We start from the raw sequence: 24,852 nt of genomic DNA, 5'->3' as shown, positions 1-24,852 counted from the left end.
ATTTATCCTGGTTATTTCAGATGGATAGTTTAAATGTCATTGTTCTCACAGAGCAGCTTCTCATTATTGAAAAGTCACCATCAAAAAAAGATCACTCATTTGAAGCTGTGACGTAAAACTGTGCCTTAAAAAACCCACTAGAGATAGTTTGTGTTGTTTCCTGTTGCACTACAATCCTGAACACATTGAAATCATTTAACTTCAGGGAGCATCATGTCTGATGATTGCTCTGAAGATGAGTTGGTTTCTTAAAACAGGGAAATTAAGAGCCAGAAATGATTCAAGCAAATTGAGTCTTGGTGCTAAATTTGAGCTTTACACTTTGGTGTTGGTGAAGTCATTTACATGTCTGTTGTTAATTGGCAGAACAGTTGGCTTTCTCCAGAAATTCACACCCAGCTGACGAGCATCGTGTTAACTCTCAAAAAAAAAAAAGCCCTGCACTAAACTTCTTCTAAGCCTGGTTTATATTTAGAAAGTGAAAAATATTACAAAATGTTTGACGAGTTACAAACCAATTTGAACAATTTCACAGCCATTGGCTCGCCAGTAGCTGTTTTTGCTGACAGGTAAACAAACCTTAATCAAACAACAACTATAAAACAATATTTAAGCCGCTTTCGCCTCTAGAGTTTAAAATATTTGCTTATTTGTTCCTGTTTCCAGGTGTAAAAGTAGTTTGAATTGGTGAGCATGTGAATACATTACGTGCTTAACAGCTCAAAAACACCTGACTTGCTGTAATAATCAAAAAACAATGTTTGATGTGTTGAACGTTGAAATGATAATGTGCATATTTGAACTGTGAATAAACGACGTGTTAGCATCTGTTTTGATTTAACAAGACGAAAAGCTGCCTGCTGCCACACGCAGAAAACTTTCAATGCATCACAACAAATGCCATCTGTGGAATAACTGCACTGATGAGCTGAAATATTGTTGTTTATCTAAACTAAAACTATTATTTAGAAACCAAATCCCAATTGGTTATGAGCAGAACCTGTGAAGGGATGCTTGTTATTTCCTTTTGGTTGTTTTGTAACACTTTATATGAAGGCACACATATTCACCATCAGCTAGTTGCTAACTAACATGCATATTAGCAGTATATTGGCTCCCTCTGGTGGGGGGTATTAAACTCTTATTAATGCCTTATTCTACAAGACCATATTCTACAAGTAATAGGCCATCAGCTAAGAGTTTTTCCTTAATAACTCTCTAATTAGTGCTTATTTACTGCAAGTAAGGAAGTTGTCACATGAGTGGGTCTTAATATGCTCAATATGCAGCAGCAGTACCACAAGAATAGTAATTCCCCCATAATGACACCTAACAAATATGATCTATTCTTATCTAACAAGACATGAAACTAAAAGTGTTAATTGTGTCTAAATAACGAAACATGGTATTTCTAGCTCAGAATAACTAGCCCTAACCCCTAACCCATGTTCCCTGTTTGGAAGGGAAGTCTTGTTCATAACAAATAAGCTAGTAGTTTGACTCTAATATGTTAATGAACAACTAGTTGATGGTGAATATGTGTACCTTGATATAAAGTGTTACCAAAAAATAAATATATATTTGTTTAAAACAATGAACCCAATACATCACGGATGACGATGACCTAATCTTTTATTTTCAAGATAAATGTACGCTAGAGGGGGGACCAGAAACGTTTGTAAGCTTCTTGTGTCTTGCCCCTGTTGAACATGAGAGACTATTCGAGAATGCATTTATTTGTTTTGTTTTTTGTACCTTGAACGTTTTTTTTTCTCTTTCTTTTTGTTATAAGGATCCAACGTGTTTTTAAACAGAGCAGAATTAGAACTAGTCTCCCACTTCAAGTATCTTGGAGTCATACTGGACTCGAACTTGACTTTTAAGAAACATATCAAGGAAGTATCCAATACCATTCAATTCAACTTGCAACATTTTAAACAAATCAGACCTTTCTTAACTGTCAGTGCTGGAAAGTCATACCTCCACTGTTTGATTCTATCCCACATTGAATACTGTTTTACAAACTGCTCGTTTGCTTGTGCCACAAACCTGAAACCCATAGAACAGCTGTTCAAGAGAGCTATCAAGGTGTTTGACAGAAAGCCAAATTCAGACCACCACTGGACCATCCTAGATAAACACCATTTCTTGAGTTTTTACCATTTTAAGTCCTTTAAAAGTATATGTTTCTTTTATAAATGTTTACATGCCCCGCCCGCCCGCCCGCCCACCCCCTCCCTCCCTCCCTCCCTCCCTCCCTTAGGGGAATTCATCCACAGAAAACACACTGGACGCAGCACTAGGTCAGAAACCAGAGGAGACTGTGAGGTCCACCGCAGACGGACCACTTTTGGACAAAATGTCCTCTAATTAAAGGCAGCTCTTTGTGGAATAGCCTCCCAACTGAGATACGGGATTGTCCCTCTCTCAATAGCTTCAGAGGTCAACTCAGAGAATGGCTGAGAAACAAACAGACGTGTAATCACCGCTAAATGCACTTTAACTCAGGGGTATCTCCTCTCGCACTTTAGGTATCTCTTGTATCTTCTCTTGCACTTTATATGCCGTAGCTGCTATATTGTACTGCCATGGGGTAAATACTTGGGTTTGCTGCTCTTGCTCTTTTGCACTTTTTGCATATCATGTATTTTGTTTTTGTTATGTTTGTAAAATGTAAACTTCTTAAATGTTTTATGTGAGGGACTGCGGATGGAAATGAGCTCAAAGCTAAATCTGGCATGCTTGATACATTTGAATGTTTTAAGTGTTCATCACTGTGCATTGTCCCTGCTGAATAAACGATTAAAATAATAAATAAAATAATTATAATTGTTGTTTGTTTTGTTTCTGACTTGTTCAACAAAATGACAAATAAAACATTTAAATAAAATAAAACCCACATTTGACAGTAAATCAAATGAAAGCTGTGCATCATTTAAACGTTGTTGAAGAAGAGATGAACTCACTTGAGTCGGCTGATGTCGGCCTGCTGAGAGAAAAGCTTGTTGTCCAGACGCTGTTTCAGGGTCGACCACTTGGTGGCGCAGTAGTCCTGCAGAAACAACAACAACAAACTTTATATAAACAACAAATAATCATTATTATTATTATCAGCATTTGTTTGGATAGAGATATTAATCTTGAAAAAGTCCCATAGCGAAGTGGTTATCACCAGATCGCCCAACTTTAAACGCATGGATGGATATTAAAGTGGACATTTATGTGATTTATTTAACAACTCTTTTTATTGGGTTCTTTTATTTGGGTATTTAAGCACATTGTCAGAATAAGTGAGAAATCGATTTTTTTGCATACATTCACAGTAAATATTTATTCAGTATGATAGCTGTCAAACAGAAGTTAAATCCATTTCTCACTTATTCTGACAATGAACTTAACCCCAAATAAAAGAACCCAATAAAAAGAGTTGTTAAATAATAGTGAAGTCACGTTGTAATAACAATAACTCATCTCTCTCCAGTTTTCTTTTTGAGCTTTGCCAAAAGCCACTGTGTCAAGTGTCCTACTTGGGTTGCCGTACGGAGTTGTCCAATATGGCGGACCATCTCGCACATGCGCACTGCAGATAGGGCAGGGCGGCAGATCGGGTAGTGACTGTGGCCGTTTCTCAATCGCGAGGATGCTTGCTTGGTAGCACATGTCTTCCGAGTCACTTCCTTCAGAAGCTAGGCAAGAATCTTTCCTGGCATTCGGAAACGAAGAGTGGAACAGGCTAGTAGCAAGTGTGCAGGTGTGCGTCATATGAGAGGCCCCGCCTTACATTTTCCGCTGACAGATTTGGGGAAATTAGTCCGTGTGCAAAGCATTGTGGGGATTTGAAGGACGCGAAGTCTACCCATATGCAGCCTCGAAATTACCCCCAAACCAAGGACGCGGCCTCGGTGGAATTCCAAGTATGCTGGAGATTGGAACAGTCCTTCGGCGGCACTCGGTGACGTAGCATCCTTGAAATATTGGCTTGTAAGCCAGTTTCCTCGAGATTGAGAAACGGCCAGTGTCTACCCGATTTGCACTGCGCAAGCGCGAGTTGGTCTGCCATATTGGACCGTACGGCAACCCAAACAGGACATTGAAAAAGCGGCGCTTCGCAAAGAACAACAAAAAACCAACCGCATTAATCTGAACGAGAGAGATGATGAGTTATTGTTTTTACAACGTAATTTCCCGGTCATTTGAGAATAAATCCTTTTAGTGGGTTAAGTAGATTCTTAGAATAAGGGAGAAATGGGTTTAACGTCTGATTGACAGCCTTCACACTGGAACAATAAGACACTGTAAATGTATGCAATCATTTATAGCATTCATAATTAATATCTAATTGTTAACTTAGAAATGTATTAGTCCGGAGAAACTTTTTCTGTTGAGATTCCTGGAAAGGGAAATTACTTTTAATAATAAAAAAAATTTTGATTCAAGAACAAAACTCTGTTATTAGACCAGAACGGACGTCAAATGTCCTGTTTGGGTTTCCGTACGTAGCTGTCCAACAGGCGGACCAACTCGCGCTTGAGCAGTGCAAATCGGTCAGACATGCAAATCGGGTAGTCACAGAGGATAACATCATCTGTCAATCACAAACTGGAACTATTTGTGTCACGATGTAGAAAGACTGATTTTGTAAAACCTCATCGGCCGGATTTTATTTTTAGAATCGTATGATTTTACTGTGAAGTCCTGGTCACTCCCTAATGTTCGTATTGTTTGTACTTTACTGTTTTTATTTTATCTTTGTGTAAAAAAAAACACATTTCGGTCAGACAAACTTAAGATGTACAATTATTACTATGTCTTTAAAACACACTGTAATTGTTTGCAGCCAAATTTCAATAACAAATATATTAAAATAAAGTACCATAGCAGCTTTGGAGTACTTCCTGCTGTCGTACTGTCCTCCGAGCCGCAGAACGTCCTCCGTGCAGTAGAAGAACTCAGAGAAGCCGTAAAACTCACTGTTACTGAAGTTGATGGGAGCCTGAAACACAAAACATGGCATTAGAATCAAATCAGTTCAAAAAGGAATTCACAATAAAGTACTCTCCTTACAAAACAGGACGTCAAATTAAACTCAAATCCTTATTTATTGACCTACAAATTGATTTACCTCTTGCAAACATTTCAATAAACAGCTAACAACTATTTTAATAATCAATAAATACAATAGCAAAAGTGTTTCTTAGATCAACCGGTTAATTGTTAGGTTTAAAAAGTCAAAAGGTGTTAATTATATGTATTCTAGGTTCTCAAATTGTAAGTTGATGTCTTTAATAGTCTTGTTTTGTCAGTCCAAAACTCAAAGATGTATAAAAACTAGGGTTGCAAAATTCCGGGAATTTTCAAAGATGGAAACTTTCCATAAACGGGAATTTAAGGGAATAAACGGGAATTTTCTAAATTGAAGGTTGGCTCTTCATAGGGAACTTCAATATAGTTGGGGAAAGTATATTTTAGCATAATCTTGACTAAAACAAACAGATGCCATTCAAGTACACTTGAATATCCATGCCATTCCTCAATCACATGCACATAGCACACTGCATGGCTATTGAGGCCACACCCCCTACAGGCACTGTGCATTCCTCCATCACGTGCATACATGATTTCTAGAAGTAATATCTGACTCCACATTCATGTTTTTGTTCTTCAATGAAACAAATGATTGTTCAATAAAATCATTAAAACTTGTTCTGTTTTTTTTAATTGTATAATTTTGCATGGATGTTTTCTTATGACAAAACAAAGTGTTTATATGTATGCTTGGATATGATACAATTAGATTACTTTGCCCTCAATTCCCAGTTAGTTCCCATAAATTCCCATGGAAGGTTTCCAATATGGAATATTTCCAAAATTCCCCAGCTTAACTTCCCATGGACATTTACCGGAGATTTTCCGCCCCTTTGCAACCTCAATAAAAACAGAGAATTATAAATATCTTCGAGGCTGAAACACCATTTATTTTCTTTAACGATCAATGGTTATCAAACGGTTTGTCCTTTTTTTAAATGAAAAACGGTCTAATTGCTTCCTCGGCCTTTCGCTGCAGCTCCAACAAAAACTGACTCGTTGCTCTCAGAGTTTCTTTATGCGTGTTATTTCTCATCATAAGACCTTGGTAGTGACGTGAAGGTTTCAAAGAGGCTTTATTTGCCATGTTCACGATAGCTACAGCTCAATAATAATATTACATTTCATTTTTACATCTGGGTCGCGTAGTTTTGGATATGGAAATCTTGAGTCTTAGGCTTCTCCAAAAAATACAAAAAACACAATATAACATAAAATAAACCACATAAAGGTGAAAGCAAGAGACAAAAAATAATAATAATGTTGGGGAAATATTTCCCAAGACCCATAACTTTGACCCAGTTGATCAGTTCACGCTGTCCTGACTGAGCACAGACACCTGTAGCCTTGGCTGCTGTGCTCTCAGTGTTCTGTCTTCCTGTTCCTGCCTGTTGGCGTCAGCTGGTAGAGGTGTTAGGATTCTATCTTGTTATGCAGCATGTTGATTATTCTCTCTGAACTAGCTACACGGGTCTGGGGTAGAGTTCTTCAGAATTGATTTTGGCATCTCAAACCATGGCCCGTGACATGTCTTATGAATTCTCCGTCCGAAGCTCGTAATAAACCGTCAGCGTTTGCCATCAAAGCTCCAGCTCTCCTCGTGTCTCTCTGAGTCCTGACTCTCCATTGCTTCAGAAGTTTCCCCCACAAATAATATATATCGGAGTTCTATAGCGCTTTCCCTAGAGCTCAAAGACGCTGTACATCAAATCAGAAACAGAAAAAGTAGTCCTCATCCAAGTGTGAGTAAAGTGGGGGGGTGTTGATCAGAGTTTGAAAGCTAGAGGGAATAAGTGAGTTTTGAAGTGAAAGCTCCGACGTCTACACGATGCACAAATCAGGGTTGCGTAGTTTCCCCCCCCGCCGTTGTGATGTTGCTGTGTGTCTTTAATCGCATATGAATAAGAAGGGTTCCTGAACACCTCAAAATATCAGAGTGGATGGATACTGTCAATGAATTCTTAGTGTTGGGATAATGTCGGTTCACAACTCAAAAAGATGATACAGCACAGATGTATCAGCTTGGGGCATTTTTATGTTGAAATGTTGCACATGATATCTTTCAAAGGAGCTTAGGAATGAATCATTATGAATTGAATGCTCGGCAACCGTAAGACTGTTGGATAAGACTAAATGTTTTCCGATGTGTTATGGAAATCTTAGGTCTTAGGCTTCTCTAAGAACGCAAAAACACAATATAACATAAAAGAAACAACACAAAAAGGTCAAAGTTGGTACCTGGTAGACTCCCCCCGGGGACATGGTGCCGTTGTGGATCCCCAGGAAGGGTCTGACGGCCTCCTGGCACCGGGTCCAGTCCCCCTGCCCTCTGAGGCTCAGGGTCCGGTTCTCTCTCACCACGCTGTCCTGCAGGCTGAGCGGGAGACACGGGTCCAGGTACGGCTTGTCCTCGCTCAGACCCAGCTGCGTGGTCAGGAGCCTGGAGACAAACATTTCATATTAAGGACCAACATTTATTATTTATTTGTTTATTATTTGTTTATTAGTTTGTTTATTCCACACATGGCAGTTATTTTAAAACAAAACATGTACACTTATAGAGAGGCGAAGTCCCTCCCTCTCCGGGGAGCTCCATGGGACCTTATTTCGGATAAATTATGTGTTGAAGTCGATGGAGAGAGAAAGATTATATTTCGATGCCGTTTGAATTGTGCCACAAATTACACATATGATGTTTTTCAATCTTCAAAAATCATTTCCATAAAACTGTTGAAATATAAGACCATGCCATCACTAGGCATTGAAACAAGAGTTTGTGTTCTCCTTTGTGTCTGAAATGCCAAAATACATTTCTGATCTTCTGCCAGAGTCAGAACTAAACATGGATACGCAGCGTTTAGTTATTAATAATAACTAAACGCTGCGTAATAATTATGCTTCATATATATGGACCAAACTCCCAGAAAATCGCAACTCTCACTTATTTTAAAACAAGACTGAAGACTTGTCCTAAATCCAAAGTCTTTTGCATGTCCTACACGGCACTGTAAGTTTGTTTCTAATTACATTTCGTTGTAATTGTATAACGAGCGTCTGTAGCACTATCCTAATGCTATTCATGTTTTTTATGAAGCACTTTGAAAGGCCTTGTGTCAAAATGTGCTCTAGAAATAAACCTTGCCGTACAGTCAATGTGTGGACTCACTCGAGATCATAATCATAACAGGAGATATGAATAGACCAGCAGAACTCGGGGACAGTCTTTTATCCCACAGAATAAATTAACAGCTAAATATTTGAGCTATAGACCTGGGAGGTAGTCAAATCAATGTCTGTGGTTCATTGGTGGAAAGGTTGGCTTTCTTTGGTGATTAATACTTAGTTGTCAAGCCTAGTGGTAATTGTTGAAATTCACTTTTTACATAAAAGTCTTAGCCTTAAATCCAAAAGACCCAGTTTCTAAACCAATGTAGGTGTATGCCCGTCCGTGTGTGTGTGTGCACCTGTTCTTGGTGAAGGTGTTGTTGAGCGTCTGTCTGTCTCTCTGTCTGTCTCTCTGTCTGTCTGTCTGTCTGTCTGTCTGTCTGTCTGTCTGTCTGTCTGTCTGTCTGTCTGTCTGTCTGTCTGTCTGTCTGTCTGTCTGTCTGTCTGTCTGTCTGTCTGTCTGTCTGTCTGTCTGTCTGTCTGTCTGTCTGTCTGTCTGTCTGTCTGTCTGTCTGTCTGTCTGTCTGTCTGTCTGTCTGTCTGTCTGTCTGTCTGTCTGTCTGTCTGTCTGTCTGTCTGTCTGTCTGTCTGTCTGTCTGTCTGTCTGTCTGTCTGTCTGTCTGTCTGTCTGTCTGTCTGTCTGTCTGTCTGTCTGTCTGTCTGTCTGTCTGTCTGTCTGTCTGTCTGTCTGTCTGTCTGTCTGTCTGTCTGTCTGTCTGTCTGTCTGTCTGTCTGTCTGTCTGTCTGTCTGTCTGTCTGTCTGTCTGTCTGTCTGTCTGTCTGTCTGTCTGTCTGTCTGTCTGTCTGTCTGTCTGTCTGTCTGTCTGTCTGTCTGTCTGTCTGTCTGTCTGTCTGTCTGTCTGTCTGTCTGTCTGTCTGTCTGTCTGTCTGTCTGTCTGTCTGTCTGTCTGTCTGTCTGTCTGTCTGTCTGTCTGTCTGTCTGTCTGTCTGTCTGTCTGTCTGTCTGTCTGTCTGTCTGTCTGTCTGTCTGTCTGTCTGTCTGTCTGTCTGTCTGTCTGTCTGTCTGTCTGTCTGTCTGTCTGTCTGTCTGTCTGTCTGTCTGTCTGTCTGTCTGTCTGTCTGTCTGTCTGTCTGTCTGTCTGTCTGTCTGTCTGTCTGTCTGTCTGTCTGTCTGTCTGTCTGTCTGTCTGTCTGTCTGTCTGTCTGTCTGTCTGTCTGTCTGTCTGTCTGTCTGTCTGTCTGTCTGTCTGTCTGTCTGTCTGTCTGTCTGTCTGTCTGTCTGTCTGTCTGTCTGTCTGTCTGTCTGTCTGTCTGTCTGTCTGTCTGTCTGTCTGTCTGTCTGTCTGTCTGTCTGTCTGTCTGTCTGTCTGTCTGTCTGTCTGTCTGTCTGTCTGTCTGTCTGTCTGTCTGTCTGTCTGTCTGTCTGTCTGTCTGTCTGTCTGTCTGTCTGTCTGTCTGTCTGTCTGTCTGTCTGTCTGTCTGTCTGTCTGTCTGTCTGTCTGTCTGTCTGTCTGTCTGTCTGTCTGTCTGTCTGTCTGTCTGTCTGTCTGTCTGTCTGTCTGTCTGTCTGTCTGTCTGTCTGTCTGTCTGTCTGTCTGTCTGTCTGTCTGTCTGTCTGTCTGTCTGTCTGTCTGTCTGTCTGTCTGTCTGTCTGTCTGTCTGTCTGTCTGTCTGTCTGTCTGTCTGTCTGTCTGTCTGTCTGTCTGTCTGTCTGTCTGTCTGTCTGTCTGTCTGTCTGTCTGTCTGTCTGTCTGTCTGTCTGTCTGTCTGTCTGTCTGTCTGTCTGTCTGTCTGTCTGTCTGTCTGTCTGTCTGTCTGTCTGTCTGTCTGTCTGTCTGTCTGTCTGTCTGTCTGTCTGTCTGTCTGTCTGTCTGTCTGTCTGTCTGTCTGTCTGTCTGTCTGTCTGTCTGTCTGTCTGTCTGTCTGTCTGTCTGTCTGTCTGTCTGTCTGTCTGTCTGTCTGTCTGTCTGTCTGTCTGTCTGTCTGTCTGTCTGTCTGTCTGTCTGTCTGTCTGTCTGTCTGTCTGTCTGTCTGTCTGTCTGTCTGTCTGTCTGTCTGTCTGTCTGTCTGTCTGTCTGTCTGTCTGTCTGTCTGTCTGTCTGTCTGTCTGTCTGTCTGTCTGTCTGTCTGTCTGTCTGTCTGTCTGTCTGTCTGTCTGTCTGTCTGTCTGTCTGTCTGTCTGTCTGTCTGTCTGTCTGTCTGTCTGTCTGTCTGTCTGTCTGTCTGTCTGTCTGTCTGTCTGTCTGTCTGTCTGTCTGTCTGTCTGTCTGTCTGTCTGTCTGTCTGTCTGTCTGTCTGTCTGTCTGTCTGTCTGTCTGTCTGTCTGTCTGTCTGTCTGTCTGTCTGTCTGTCTGTCTGTCTGTCTGTCTGTCTGTCTGTCTGTCTGTCTGTCTGTCTGTCTGTCTGTCTGTCTGTCTGTCTGTCTGTCTGTCTGTCTGTCTGTCTGTCTGTCTGTCTGTCTGTCTGTCTGTCTGTCTGTCTGTCTGTCTGTCTGTCTGTCTGTCTGTCTGTCTGTCTGTCTGTCTGTCTGTCTGTCTGTCTGTCTGTCTGTCTGTCTGTCTGTCTGTCTGTCTGTCTGTCTGTCTGTCTGTCTGTCTGTCTGTCTGTCTGTCTGTCTGTCTGTCTGTCTGTCTGTCTGTCTGTCTGTCTGTCTGTCTGTCTGTCTGTCTGTCTGTCTGTCTGTCTGTCTGTCTGTCTGTCTGTCTGTCTGTCTGTCTGTCTGTCTGTCTGTCTGTCTGTGTGTGTGTGTGTACCTGTTCTTGGTGAAGGTGTTGTTGAGCAGCTGGTCCTCATAGCGCTGTCGGGCCATGTTTCCCCCGAAGCCCAGGAAGGTGGTGACGTAGACTCTGTAGACGTGCTGCGTGTGCTCCACGTCACAGCCCAGGTTAAACTCTGCCAACACACTCTTCCCCGCCTCCTCCTGGACACACAAAACATTGTCAATACCTGTATGTTGCCGTCCATCTGTTCCTAACATCTAATGCAGGGGTGTCAAACTCAATTTCACTGCAAGGCAAGGCAAGTTTATTTATACAGCACCTTTCAACACAAGGCAACTCAAAGTGCTTTATAAAAGTGAAAGCAGTGGCAAAAAGAAAAGTCTTCAGCCTGGATCTAAAAACAGTCAGAGTTGCAGCGGACCTGCAGGTCTCTGGGAGTTTGATCCAGATATTTGGAGCGTAATAACTGAACGCTGCTTCACCATGTTTAGATGCGGGCCACATTCAAATTCAGATTCAAAGGCTGTATTGTCAGATGCACAAAGCTACAGTGTAGAAATGACATTCTTCTGACCTGAGCTCCTCCAACAATGCAACATATATAATCAAATACAAATATACAGAAACAAAATAGTGCAAGAAGTCTAGATATACATGTAAATAGAATATGATATGCACAACAACAGAATATGAAATTAAATAATGTACATTACGACAAAATTAAATTCGGTTTATTGCAGTGATAACTATTTATAGTAACATCTAATATGAAAGCAAATGTTTGTTGCACAAGAACAAGACATGTTATGCCTCTGCGATGGGTATTCTTAATGAATGAATTAAGTTGAACGGACAAAATGACTAATTAGGTGCACAGATTAAGCCACAATTAATTTAAACACAATCAGCAGCCGTTATAACTTGCTTTTTATTTCATTGTTGTTATTGTTCATTTGTTAATTCAACATGTATATTTTCTACTTTCTTGTTTATTTCTCGTCTTATCTTATCATGAACCCTCCTCCAGTAACAGATCTTACTTCCTGTGGAGAGCTGAAGGTGATGGCGCTCGGCACCTCGTAGGCGATCTGCAGTGAAGCCCCGCCCATATCCATGATGCCCACTGTGCGCCGCCTGCTGATTGGCTGCTGGTTCTGAGAGCCTGTCGTCACCTCCACTGTGGCTTCCTCTGAGAAACAGGAAGCAGATCTCATGTTATCTTCTGATTCTGGGAACTGTGACCTGAACAAAAAATTGGAAAATAAAATAAAAACGGGAAAATACACAGGGGTTGTTTGAAATGACAAATATCTACACGTCATGTACACATCTATGGTACACATGTATAAACTTAAACACACACACATATAGAATACCCACGTACATCAACATACATACATACATAAATAAATACATACATACATACATACATACATACACATACATTCATACTGTGTATAGAAACAAAGTCAAACAAGAGATGGTCCTGTCACTATTTCTATTCTATTTTATTTGTATTTACTTGCACTATTGTATCTGTTATTGTGTTGCACTGTGGGAGGAGCCTGTGACCTAAGCTTTCCATTGATATATCTACACTGTAGCTATGTACACATGTCAACAAAATCCTTGAATCTTGTTAGCAGCTTCACACTCACCATCATCAGCGTGGTCGAAGCGGCCCAACACAAAGTTGATCCCGATCCACGCATACACTCCTGCAGGGACACAAAACAGGCAGGAAGTGGTTAGAGAGACATGCTTTTAGGGTTGCATTCTCTTAATTGAGTTAATAAAACTAAACCCGGTAGCAGCAAACATCGAGCTGCTCACCTTCTTGTTTCCCAGAGATGACCTCAGCATGAGAGCTGGAGAACAGGAAGTCGAAATCCAGAGGGACGTCAGTGATCAGATCCTCCAAGATGGCCGTCTGCTGGCTGCACACAGAGGAGCAGTCAAAAGGGAAAATGACCACAGTCCATTGTGTTATTTAAAGGTCACCTATCATGCTATTTGTAGGCAATAGCATAGGTCTCAGATATATACAAGTATATAAAAACATCTCTATGAAGTGTTTGCTCCAAATACCAAACAGATCACCCATTCTAGCCATGCCTCATATCCCTCTATTTCACTTCCTGTTTCAAAAGTGCTGATCTGGGTATAAAGCTTTAAAAAGGAGGGGTCTGAGCTCATGCGGGACCCGGCAGCTACTGTCTAAACTAAATACTGCCGTGATGAAACGCCATATCATGGATTATCAAGGATTCTCTCTGAAACAGTATGGAGCTCAAAGGCTTTCTCTCTTGCCGGTTATACCACAAGGTGAGTTCCTTTTTACTTCCTGCTTCTTCACACACATGCTCTCCAGTACAGGTTAGCTCTGAGTGTTAGCGATGCTAATGTAAACACCGACCATATTACGTCCAAAACAGTCGGGCATTGTTTCTGATAGGGTTTTTTTCATCAATATCAACCATCATTTACCTAAATTCAATATACCTCTAGTGAGCGGCCCAGCCCTTCGTTTAATTTTCTGTATGTGGCCCTTGGTGAAAAAAGTTTGGACACCCCTGATTTACACGTTCGTAATAAATCAAATCAAATAATGAATGAAATGAAACCCCCAGAGTAGTGATGAGTTACCTTTCCGGCAGCAGCCTCATGCCGGCGGTGCACAGGATGTAGAGCGGCGTCTCTTTGTGTTTGCTCCTCGGGACGTGAGCAGCAGCGAAGCTCAGCAGAGGGTAGAGGTAATCACTGGCCCGAGTGGGAGAGGTGGCCAGGGTGGAGATCCCTGAGAGAGACGGCAACAACACACACATTTCAGCAAGAACTAAACATCATTCACAAGTGTGCTCACAAGACAGCTAAGTCAAGAGACACAGCTTAAGTTAAAGAAGCACACCCTTCAAACTGAACTGACACGGCACTTGTTCTTCGTTAGTCACATACACTCAACCTGTTATTGAGTTCAATTCATGTTTGCACCGTGTTAGTCGGGAGAGGTCTGACTCTGTGGCAGACGTCTCTCGGCACTCGCTCAGTAAAGTGTTAGTTGTGTTCAAAGTGGTTAACTAGGTTGTGTGCATATGTGTGCTTGTGTCTATAAATCTGTTTGTACAACGTAACTGTGGTTAACGTGTACACAGACTGTGTTTTGTTACTGCCTATTTTTGTTAGCCTTATTCCTTTTTCCACTTTAAAAGTGAGGTTCTCTTTTTTTTAGTTTAGGTATTAACTTGTGAAAGCTCTTATTTAAAGATTCTACCTTAGTTATTTGTGTTTGTTATTTAAACCGGTGCCTTTGTGGCCTTTTGTTTTGATCGTGGCTTTTTGTTGCCTACGTTATTGTGTCATTAAAACAACTTCCTATTTACCAATTTCAACTGGGTATGTGTTACTTTCCATGAGCCGGGATCACACACACACACACACACACACACACACACACACACACACACACACACACACACACACACACACACACACACACACACACACACACACACACACACACACACACACACACACACACACACACACACACACACACACACACACACACACACACACACACACACACACACACACACACACACACACACACACACACACACACACACACACACACACACACACACACACACACACACACACACACACACACAAAAACTAAATGTCCATGCATCCTGTAAACTGGGTCTGAAATGCTCTGTTTTCTGTCTCTTAAAGCCCGCCTACCAAAAAAGCCCCGGCTGCTCTGATTGGCTTGTGTGAGCTGCAGTATACACCAGAAGAACCTGTATGTGACAAAGCAGGTTGAGACCAATCTGAACGGTTTGTTGAAGCCCATGTTTTCACAAAAAGCTGATCAGACTGTCTAAGAAACTCAAACTGTGAAATAAAAAGAGAGCAATGTAAGAAAAAAGTGTTTTCTATATAAAACGTTGGTACATTTGGTCCCAGGTTTCAAAGTGCCACGTGTGCTTTAGCTATTGCTCCTGGAAAAATAAAACACCCAGTGTATCTAATCTGTGTGCTGAGATAAAGACAGAGGCACTGAATGGTGCTTTCTGCTGAAACGACTAAACAGACGGACGTCACGACAAAAACCACCGGTAGTCATGACAATCCCATCAATTTGACATCAAATGAGGAGGTTAACCGTACAAGGGAAACTCAGAGAGCTCATCTGTTCTAATCCTGTTCAACTTCTAGTCTTATCTCCGTCGCACACTCTGCCCTTCATTTCTTCTGGCTGTGAGCCAAAGGGACAGATAATGATAAGTAATGATCCTCATGCTGGCACCAAGAAGTCGCAAACACGGTGGGGGGGGAGGGGGGGGGGCTGTCTGCGTCTCAAAGGCACCTTTGTAAAGTCACTCAACAACAAGAAGTGAAGAAATCTGTGGTTTTTAGGAGATGTTTGACAAAATGTCTGAAGAATTTCTCTCCGTTTCACTACTGCACATGTGGCACATGTTATTATGGTTTAAGTTTCAGATTTAAAGCATTAGAACATACTAAATATTCAATTGTGATAATAATATTTATTACTTAATAATAATAATAAAATGTAGATTAGGGATTCAAGTTTCCGAAAAAATTGATTGAGTAGATTTTGACCGAATTTGTAATTACGATATGTTTCACAATATTAGAGGGAACGATGATTTTTAATTATTATTTCGCTATCATTCAAATATATATTAAATGATTATGGTGGAGGATCTGTGCTAAAAAGTCAGTACGATGTATAGGCTAGAATTTATCTGCAGCCCCTTACTTCATTAGAAAGGGTAATTCAACACATATTTAGCCTTTAACAAACATTGTACATCCTGCGTTCGGACATTTGAGTTGTCCATATTGCCGTCACTGAGCTGCCGTTTCCTCACCAGGTTTGATTTTCTTGACGACAGGTTTGCGGTCGAGGTCCTTCATCTGTCTGATGTCCAGCAGGGTGTGGGGGTTCCCGTTGTGGGGGGGCCAGTAGTACACAAAGACCCTGGAGCCGCTGGAGCCACAGTCCACCACCACGCCGTAGTTCAGAGCCGGGTTCAGGACGTCCGTGGCCTCCATGGTCTCTGCGATGGAGAGGTACCTGGAGGAGGAGGAGGAGAGGGAACATCTGTTACTCGGTAATAAGACACACTTTCCTCTGAGCACGACACTTCACCTCAGCACACCGCCATCTTTGGATACAACACGTAACTCCCACGTAACACTTCACAACGTCCGGTAACACTTCCGGTTCTTCACAATCAAACAAGTGAACGCATTAAACAGAAACAGAAATAGTGCATGTTGTAGGTTAACACATTAGGATATGAAAAACCTGCTCCTGAACGTTATCTACTCTGTATATGGTCACTAGCTTCTTGTTCTCATACCTTTGATATGTTCCATTTGGTTTTCAGAATCTTAAAAAGGGACCCTATTCTGCTTTTTGGGGTTTCCCTTTCCAGCAGTGTGTTCAAAAGGTTTTAGTGCATGTAAATGGTCTGCAAGGCTAAAATCCCTTGTTTCCTAAAGGGGGAGTTTCTCTCCCACACACTTGTGCTTCCATTGGCTAGCACTCCAGCGATTTTGAGGAGGCAAATTAACTCAAACACGTCATGTTACAATTATTTTGCTGCTTGCTACAAAAGGAAAAGGTACTTGAGTGAGTGGCATGCAGGCTCTGTCAGCAAACCACCAATCACAACCATTCTTGATCAGATCACAGCAGGATAACCGAGCTAGCTCAGCTCGTTGCTCTGATCACTTAAAATAAAGAAGTCCGTGACTAAAATCCTTCATCCGTGTTACGGCTGTATGTATTCCCTGTTTCTTTTTCCCTTTGGTTCCTCTACCCAGGTGTGCTGCATTGCTATAACGAGGTTCAGACGAAGTGCACCTGAATCTGATGGCTGATTGGATCTCCTCACCCTCAGCTGGCCTATCAGCAGCCAGGGCCGACCATAAAGGAGGCACCCAGGAAGTCTTCTCTCTCTCTCACTCTGGGCCTGTTGCTGATGAAGGAGCCTGCAGTGTTTAACAACTCATGATCTTTGAATTGTCTGACCTTTGTGAAAGTGTGTGTGTTGAGAGGTGGAGGAGTTAGGTAAGTCTGGGGTACCCTGTACATTTCTCACCACGTAGCTAACTAATGTTCAGACACACTAGGTTAGCGGATTGTTGCCACCCCTGTATATTGTTTTGTCAAATTCTTTGTAGTTTAGTTAGTGAGGGTTTTTTTTGTTTGAGTTTTGGTTTCAAAGGATAGATGTAGAGAGGCCTGGTTTTGTTATGCTTGTTTCTTTTGTTTGGCACAATCCTTTGACTCCTCCTCCTCCTCCTCACCAACCGAGTGTTTCAAGTATATGTCTGTTCGATTCTGGGTTTATACAAAATAAACCTTTTGTCAACTGTTACACTGACTCCCTCATTTTTATTGGTTGTATGTTATTGTCTCCAGGTCCCCTAGACCTTAGTGGGGACGTAACAATCCGGTTGAATATCGTTTAAAAAAATACCGATCGTATAGCGTTAAAGTTCAAGAAAGGATGGTTTGCGGACAAAAAAAACGCTCTTTACTTCAATTCCTGTATTTGTTCATATCGCAGGGGGGGAAAATCGCAATGTCAGTTTTTTTTCAATATCGTGCAGCCCTATTGTACGTGATAGGCTAACGGGCGGGACATCTCTAAGCGGTTGACCAATCACATCAGAGCCGGCCAGCTAACCAATCAGAGCAGACTGGGCTCTGGTTTGAGACAGAGGGTGAAAAGAGGTGCAGCAGCACAGCTTTTTGAACATTACAGCATGGAGACATGTCACAGGAGAGTTGACTATATGCCGGTTTTGTTTCCATTCATGGGAACACGGAAACATTTGTTGCTGGATAACAAGCTTTGAGAACACGGTTATCTCATTAGTTTCCGAGGCCTGACAGCTCAAGGGGACTGTGTGAGAGTGACTGCAGCTGTTCTCCTTCGTGACCAAGGATAGTTAGAGATAGTGAAATATGTTATCTCTTCATACGCGGTTTTCTACTTTTAGTTTAATCAGACCTAAGAAGAAGATCAGATGCACGCTGAAGGCTCTTTGAGCAGCTTTTCTCTCAGGGATCGTGTTTTGATATTTGTCTGTTGATGTTACACATGGAGCTGCTGTGATGCAAGGAGCATTTCAGACTTGATCTGAACATTAAAGGTCACATATTATGCTAAATCCCCTTCTTCATGTCTCTTCTACATCAACATGTGTCCCCTCTTCTTCATGTCTCTTCTTCATCAACATGTGTCCCCTCTTCTTCATGTCTCTTCTACATCAACATGTGTCCCCTCTTCTTCATGTCTCTTCTACATCAACATGTGTCCCCTCTTCTTCATGTCTCTTCTACATCAACATGTGTCCCCTCTTCTTCATGTCTCTTCTACATCAACATGTGTCCCCTCTTCTTCATGTCTCTTCTACATCAACATGTGTCCCCACTTCTCCATGTCTCTTCTACATCAACATGTGTCCCCTCTTCTCCATGTCTCTTCTACATCAACATGTGTCCCCTCTTCTTCATGTCTCTTCTTCATCAACATGTGTCCCCTCTTCTTCATGTCTCTTCTACATCAACATGTGTCCCCACTTCTCCATGTCTCTTCTACATCAACATGTGTCCCCTCTTCTCCATGTCTCTTCTACATCAACATGTGTCCCCTCTTCTTCATGTCTCTTCTACATCAACATGTGTCCCCTCTTCTTCATGTCTCTTCTACATCAACATGTGTCCCCTCTTCTTCATGTCTCTTCTACATCAACATGTGTCCCCTCTTCTCCATGTCTCTTCTACATCAACATGTGTCCCCTCTTCTTCATGTCTCTTCTACATCAACATGTGTCCCCTCTTCTTCATGTCTCCTCTACATCAACATGTGTCCCCTCTTCTTCATGTCTCTTCTACATCAACATGTGTCCCCTCTTCTTCATGTCTCTTCTACATCAACATGTGTCCCCTCTTCTTCATGTCTCTTCTACATCAACATGTGTCCCCTCTTCTTCATGTCTCTTCTACATCAACATGTGTCCCCTCTTCTTCATGTCTCTTCTAAATCAACATGTGTCCCCTCTTCTTCAGGTCTCTTCTTCATCAACATGTGTCCCCTCTTCTTCATGTCTCTTCTACATCAACATGTGTCCCCTCTTCTTCATGTCTCTTCTTCATCAACATGTGTCCCCTCTTCTTCATGTCTCTTCTACATCAACATGTGTCCCCTCTTCTTCATGTCTCTTCTACATCAACATGTGTCCCCTCTTCTCCATGTCTCTTCTACATCAACATGTGTCCCCTCTTCTTCATGTCTCCTCTACATCAACATGTGTCCCCTCTTCTTCATGTCTCTTCTACATCAACATGTGTCCCCTCTTCTTCATGTCTCTTCTACATCAACATGTGTCCCCTCTTCTCCATGTCTCTTCTACATCAACATGTGTCCCCTCTTCTTCATGTCTCTTCTAAATCAACATGTGTCCCCTCTTCTTCAGGTCTCTTCTTCATCAACATGTGTCCCCTCTTCTTCATGTCTCTTCTACATCAACATGTGTCCCCTCTTCTCCATGTGTCTTCTACATCAACATGTGTCCCCTCTTCTTCATGTCTCTTCTACATCAACATGTGTCCCCTCTTCTTCATGTCTCTTCTACATCAACATGTGTCCCCTCTTCTCCATGTCTCTTCTACATCAACATGTGTCCCCTCTTCTTCATGTCTCTTCTACATCAACATGTGTCCCCTCTTCTTCAGGTCTCTTCTTCATCAACATGTGTCCCCTCTTCTCCATGTCTCTTCTACATCAACATGTGTCCCCTCTTCTCCATGTCTCTTCTACATCAACATGTGTCCCCTCTTCTTCATGTCTCTTCTAAATCAACATGTGTCCCCTCTTCTTCAGGTCTCTTCTTCATCAACATGTGTCCCCTCTTCTTCATGTCTCTTCTAAATCAACATGTGTCCCCTCTTCTTCATTTCTCTTCTTCATCAACATGTGTCCCCTCTTCTTCATGTCTCTTCTACATCAACATGTGTCCCCTCTTCTTCATGTCTCTTCTACATCAACATGTCTCCCCTCTGTGGAAAGAGACTCTGAAAGTTTCAGGAACAAAGATTCTCTCACTCTTTTTGATCCATTTCTATAAAAACCTGTCTGAAATTGAGCTGATCAGATTTTGGCCACTTTATGATGTCATAAAGAGGTTTTGTCTTGTGTAACCATTAGCCAATAAGCAACCAAGGTAACCCCCCCCCCCCCCCCATTATCTCCTGAATCTCCTCCTAGAGCACCATTGTGTTCTTTCTAACCAAACGTCTCTCAGAGGGGCGTGGGGAGGGGCTCCTTATTTTCATCTAAAGTAACAGACAGAGAATCAGCACTTTGGAAACAGCGCTGAAACAGAAGGGATTATGGGTAATGCTGCAATGATCTGTTTGGTGATTCAGCCAATCAGAGACAGGCTCTGTATATATCTGAGACCTGTGATATATTGATGAAAAACAGTAACATAGGGGACCTTTAAAGTACTATCGTATCGTACGATGGTTCAAATCCTAAACCCAGAATTAACAGGGTTTAAAGATCACACTTGTGCAGAACTCGTTGTGACTCGTTGTGACTCACTTGTTGACTCGGTGGCCGGGCCTCCGCTGCTGCCCCAGGCCCCACAGCTGCCTCTGGTAGGTCCCCAGCAGCAGCAGGGTGGAGGTGATGAAGAGCAGCAGCAGCAGCCTCTGCCTGGGAGCGCAGCCCAGAGACAGAAGGGACACGCTGCAGTGCCAGGAGGCCGGCAGGCAGGAGAACGTGATCCTGGGGAGGAGGAGCAAGGGGGAAGACTGAATTAATGTTAAGAACATTTACGTTTAGTCCATGATTTATTTGAATCAGGAACCTGCATTCTATGTTTGATTATCAGTGGAGTGATTGCTTTGCTCGCTTCATGTGAAAGTGTATAAATGACCCTTTATTTGCTTATTTCCTTTTCTTGGACTTAAAATCACACTGTACATTTTACATTTATATATTCACAGGGTCTATGCAGAAATCCTGAAGTCAAATGGAACACTTTTTTAAGACCTTTTTTCAGACCCTTTCCATACATTTTAAGACTTCATCGCCACTTGGAGTTCTAGCCGGTTACATTGGCGACACACTTTACCTCACATTGACTATATACAGTTAGGGGTACTCAATTAAATCGTATTCTAAATCGCAATTACGATTATGGCTTGCAACGATTAGGAAAACAACGCAATCGAAATATAACGATTATTTTTGTATTATTAATTTTTTTATAAAAATATGTATGATTTTTTTTTTTTAATGGTTTTTTCAGATGAGTTATACTTAAAGTTGAGAGTAATCAACTGTTAAAAACATACTGTTCGCATTTTTTTTCCTCCAATAAATTGATGTTTTCAAAGTAAATGTATAATCGTTTTTAATAATCGTGATATCAATTATTGACCCAAATAATCTACCAGCCCTATATACAGTATTGATTGTCCTTCCTCCTTATCTTCCAACCATTTGGACGCAGACTTGCATTTCCCCATAACGATGTTGTTTAACAACCGGCGTAAACGGACCTCCGCGTGCTATCAAGCAGTGAGCGTGCGATGTCCTGTTCAGATGACGTCAAACCCAACGGGATGCCATAAATAAACTACACAGAATCACACTACACACCTACGCAATGATTACATTCAGGCAGACTGTAGAATACAACCTCTTTGGACCATTTAGATACTTATTGAAAACAAGCTACAAAATGTAATACCTTGGAAAATGTCCTTTAATACTTTTTAATAGCCTTCATTTTTGCTAAATTGATTTATCAACTTTTAATACTTTTTAAGACCCCGCGGACACCCTGATTCAGTTTAATATTTAATATTCCATCCCTCACATACTTATGTATATATAATAACTTGCGTTATATTTTGTTTTGTTATTGTTAATTTGTCAATTCAACGTGTATATGTTCTACTTTGTGGTTTATTTCTAGTCTTTTACATTTGTAATGTACAATGCCATGTCTTTGATGCTGCTGCAACACAAACATTTCCCAAATTGGGATCAATAAAGTACATCTGATCTTATCTTAGTTCCTATAGAGCTGTCTTACACATTTCCCCTAACATGTAACAAGATCTTAGGGTGTGTAACTGTCAGTGCTACCATTCAAATCACACCCTTCCACATGCAGAACATGTTCCTGAACACTTCAAAGACTCCACGTGTAATAGAAACTTTGGATGCTGTTATCAGTTCATTACCTTGCCATCTGTCCCAGTGGGCAACAATACAAGATGTCACAGTCGTCACCTCATGGTGTGTGCAGTGATCAGGACCCGGTCCAGAGTTCAGACTTTCCTTCTGCCTGAAGGAGAGAAGAGGGAGAGAACACAACAGCGTATTTAACATGTTAGCAGGTGAACAAACTAATGTAGAAAAGCTGAAACATCTGAACACCTTATTGACAACAATATATGTACATGTTTTTTCTCAGTCGCTCAAGGATTTGCTGATTTTCTCTGTCTAATGTGACGGTTATATTTTAAATGTAGTACAAGGAATTTGGAGGTGTCACCTTTGGCAATTTTCACTGTTAGTATCTAACCCTTGTATAGCACAACATAAAAAACGCATTACAGGTATTTTAGAAAACCAAAGGGGCGATAAATCAACAACAAAAACACACAAACATTGATGGTACAGTCTTTGGGTTAGTTGTGTTTCTATTCACGCTTTTTACTTTACTCTAGTTACTATAGCTTTAAAATACTATTTAAAGGGTCTCATGTCATGCTTTTCTGGTTATCACCCATCCCCTTGTTTGTTATGAAGGTTTTTCTGCATGTAAACAGTCTGCAGAGTCACAAACCCTCAAAGTACACCCTGTAGCGAGTCAAACTCTAACACAGAGAAGACCTGTCTATGCTGCCCCAGAACGCCTCGTTGGAGATTTCTCTTTTTCCATTGTTTTCTTCCTGGGTTCTGTGGCGTGTGAACACCCAAATCAACAACAAATGACCGGATTGGCCCAAATGGACCAATCCGCGGAGCTCCTCACACACCAGGATCCCTTGGGTAACTAACAGGGAGCCCCATTGACTTGCATAGAGCTCCCTGAACGTTGGTAGTAGACGAGTTGGGATGGCGGAGAAATGCTCTCCTCAGACCCATTCTCACAGCGTTACAAATCTCAACAATGGAATTATGATCAGTAGAAATGGCCATGACATGGGACCTTTAACTAATTTCTTTACATTTATGTGACGTTGCTGCCTGGTGTAAAGTTGCAATTTCCCATCAGGTTCAATTAATTTAATTATTACTCTAGTCTATAAATATACACCGACCACGTGTACTACTTTATTTCTTATTGATCCCAATCGAGGGAATTCAGCTGTTGCAGAAGCACGAGGACAGCAAGACAGATAAGTAAAGAAAGTAGAAGAAGTAAGTAAAAAGATACATATACAACTCCAATAGGAATAGCATACAAGAGCTTATGCAGACAAAAAATAGGGAAGTTACATTGATGTAAAATAATTGAGTAACATAACCATTCAATTGTATAAAATGGCAAATCATAATATAGTATAAGGTAAAAGCATAGCAAATATGTAGTGTGCTAGAATTTATGAATTCGTAGTATACCATATATAATCAAACAACAGTTAGAAAACATTTTACAAGAATAAACCAACATATAAAACGGACAAGTGAAATCAAGCAATTTGATTGGTTCTTAGCCGTGATAATGAGCGTATATCACCGGTAGAATTGTAGTTACTTTTTACAAGTCATGTATCCCTCCGCGTCTGAGAAAAGCTACAACCGTTAAAACTGTTACATTACGTCCGTTAGGAAAATAACAAACGAACAAAGCTTAAGATGGAAACATTTAAGTATATGACTTCATTAGTGTTAGGTAAAGGTACTTCGAGGTTATATTAAACATTTTCCAATGATATTTGAATGAAATCCTTCCAAAATGCATTCAAATGTTCTTCACAATACCAGCTATTAAAACGTAATAATATGCTATTTTCCTTGTTATATAAGATACAAGTGAAGCATTTAAAACACAGAACAGCATGCCAGCTGGACAAAACAAACACCACACTTAATATACATATAACATGTTGCACTTTAGCTTCAGCACTGGTTTCTGTTTGTATTAATGTGATGAAATGTAATGTAATATAATCAAATGTCAGTTAAGTTAGCAACACACCGTTAGAAACCAGCTAACACAACGGTTATCAGTGGATTTAAATATATATGTATATAAACTTACCTAAATGTGTCTTTCCTCCGCCATGACAGTCCAATCCGACAGTGGTTAAAGTGTTTGATTAACGGAAAATAATGTGTAAATACGTATATAATCCGGCTGTTCTTCACGGAGATTTATTTAAAAAGAAGCCAAGTAGGCGAAGCAGAGGATAAAACAGGAAATCCAACACACTTCCGGTCGGCCCCGTGGTGGAGGGTTATGGCTAGAAAGGATCCGTCTTGTGTAAATATGACGTCACGTTCTCGTTGTAACTCTCGTTGGAGCGGCTCGGAAACACATCTACAGCAGTAACATGATGTAACATACACATTAATGCAGCAGGATAATAGTAAAACACTGAAAGGGAACATTTTATTGCACCACGAGCTATCTTGGGACTTTTACTGCAACAAAGTTGACTTGCCTGTGAATAAAAAATAAACCATAGTGTTGGTGATCTACAGTGTTGTCATTCTTCTTTGAACAGCAAGACCGCTAACACCCTATTTCAACAATCAAACTCCCTGTCATTGACATAATTAATAGATAGTTTAGCTTCTCACAATCATTTGCTGTGGCCCACCGATGTTAACGATCGTAA

General features: G+C 41.2%; 1 protein-coding gene across 1 annotated transcript in view; it reads right to left on the bottom strand.

The window, feature by feature from the left end:
• LOC307039207 (ectonucleoside triphosphate diphosphohydrolase 4-like) overlaps positions 1 to 24,822 on the bottom strand; it is a 31,652-nt gene extending 6,830 nt beyond the window's left edge. Inside the window, exons 1-12 of the mRNA XM_079681050.1 lie at positions 24,273 to 24,822; positions 22,243 to 22,346; positions 20,588 to 20,773; positions 15,833 to 16,038; positions 13,578 to 13,728; positions 12,765 to 12,868; positions 12,590 to 12,649; positions 11,972 to 12,120; positions 10,965 to 11,131; positions 7,324 to 7,525; positions 4,874 to 4,993; positions 2,967 to 3,052 (exon numbers count right to left, since the gene is read on the bottom strand). Of these exons, the coding sequence (XP_079537176.1) occupies positions 2,967 to 3,052; positions 4,874 to 4,993; positions 7,324 to 7,525; positions 10,965 to 11,131; positions 11,972 to 12,120; positions 12,590 to 12,649; positions 12,765 to 12,868; positions 13,578 to 13,728; positions 15,833 to 16,038; positions 20,588 to 20,773; positions 22,243 to 22,250 (1,439 nt within the window). The 5' untranslated portion in view covers positions 22,251 to 22,346; positions 24,273 to 24,822. The remainder of the gene's footprint in view (positions 1 to 2,966; positions 3,053 to 4,873; positions 4,994 to 7,323; positions 7,526 to 10,964; positions 11,132 to 11,971; positions 12,121 to 12,589; positions 12,650 to 12,764; positions 12,869 to 13,577; positions 13,729 to 15,832; positions 16,039 to 20,587; positions 20,774 to 22,242; positions 22,347 to 24,272) is intronic.
• Positions 24,823 to 24,852: the final 30 nt, after the last annotated feature.

Source organism: Notothenia rossii (assembly GCF_949606895.1).
Source record: "Notothenia rossii genome assembly, chromosome: 1".
NCBI lineage: Eukaryota > Metazoa > Chordata > Actinopteri > Perciformes > Nototheniidae > Notothenia > Notothenia rossii.
This window is presented reverse-complemented; position numbering and strand designations above follow the sequence as displayed.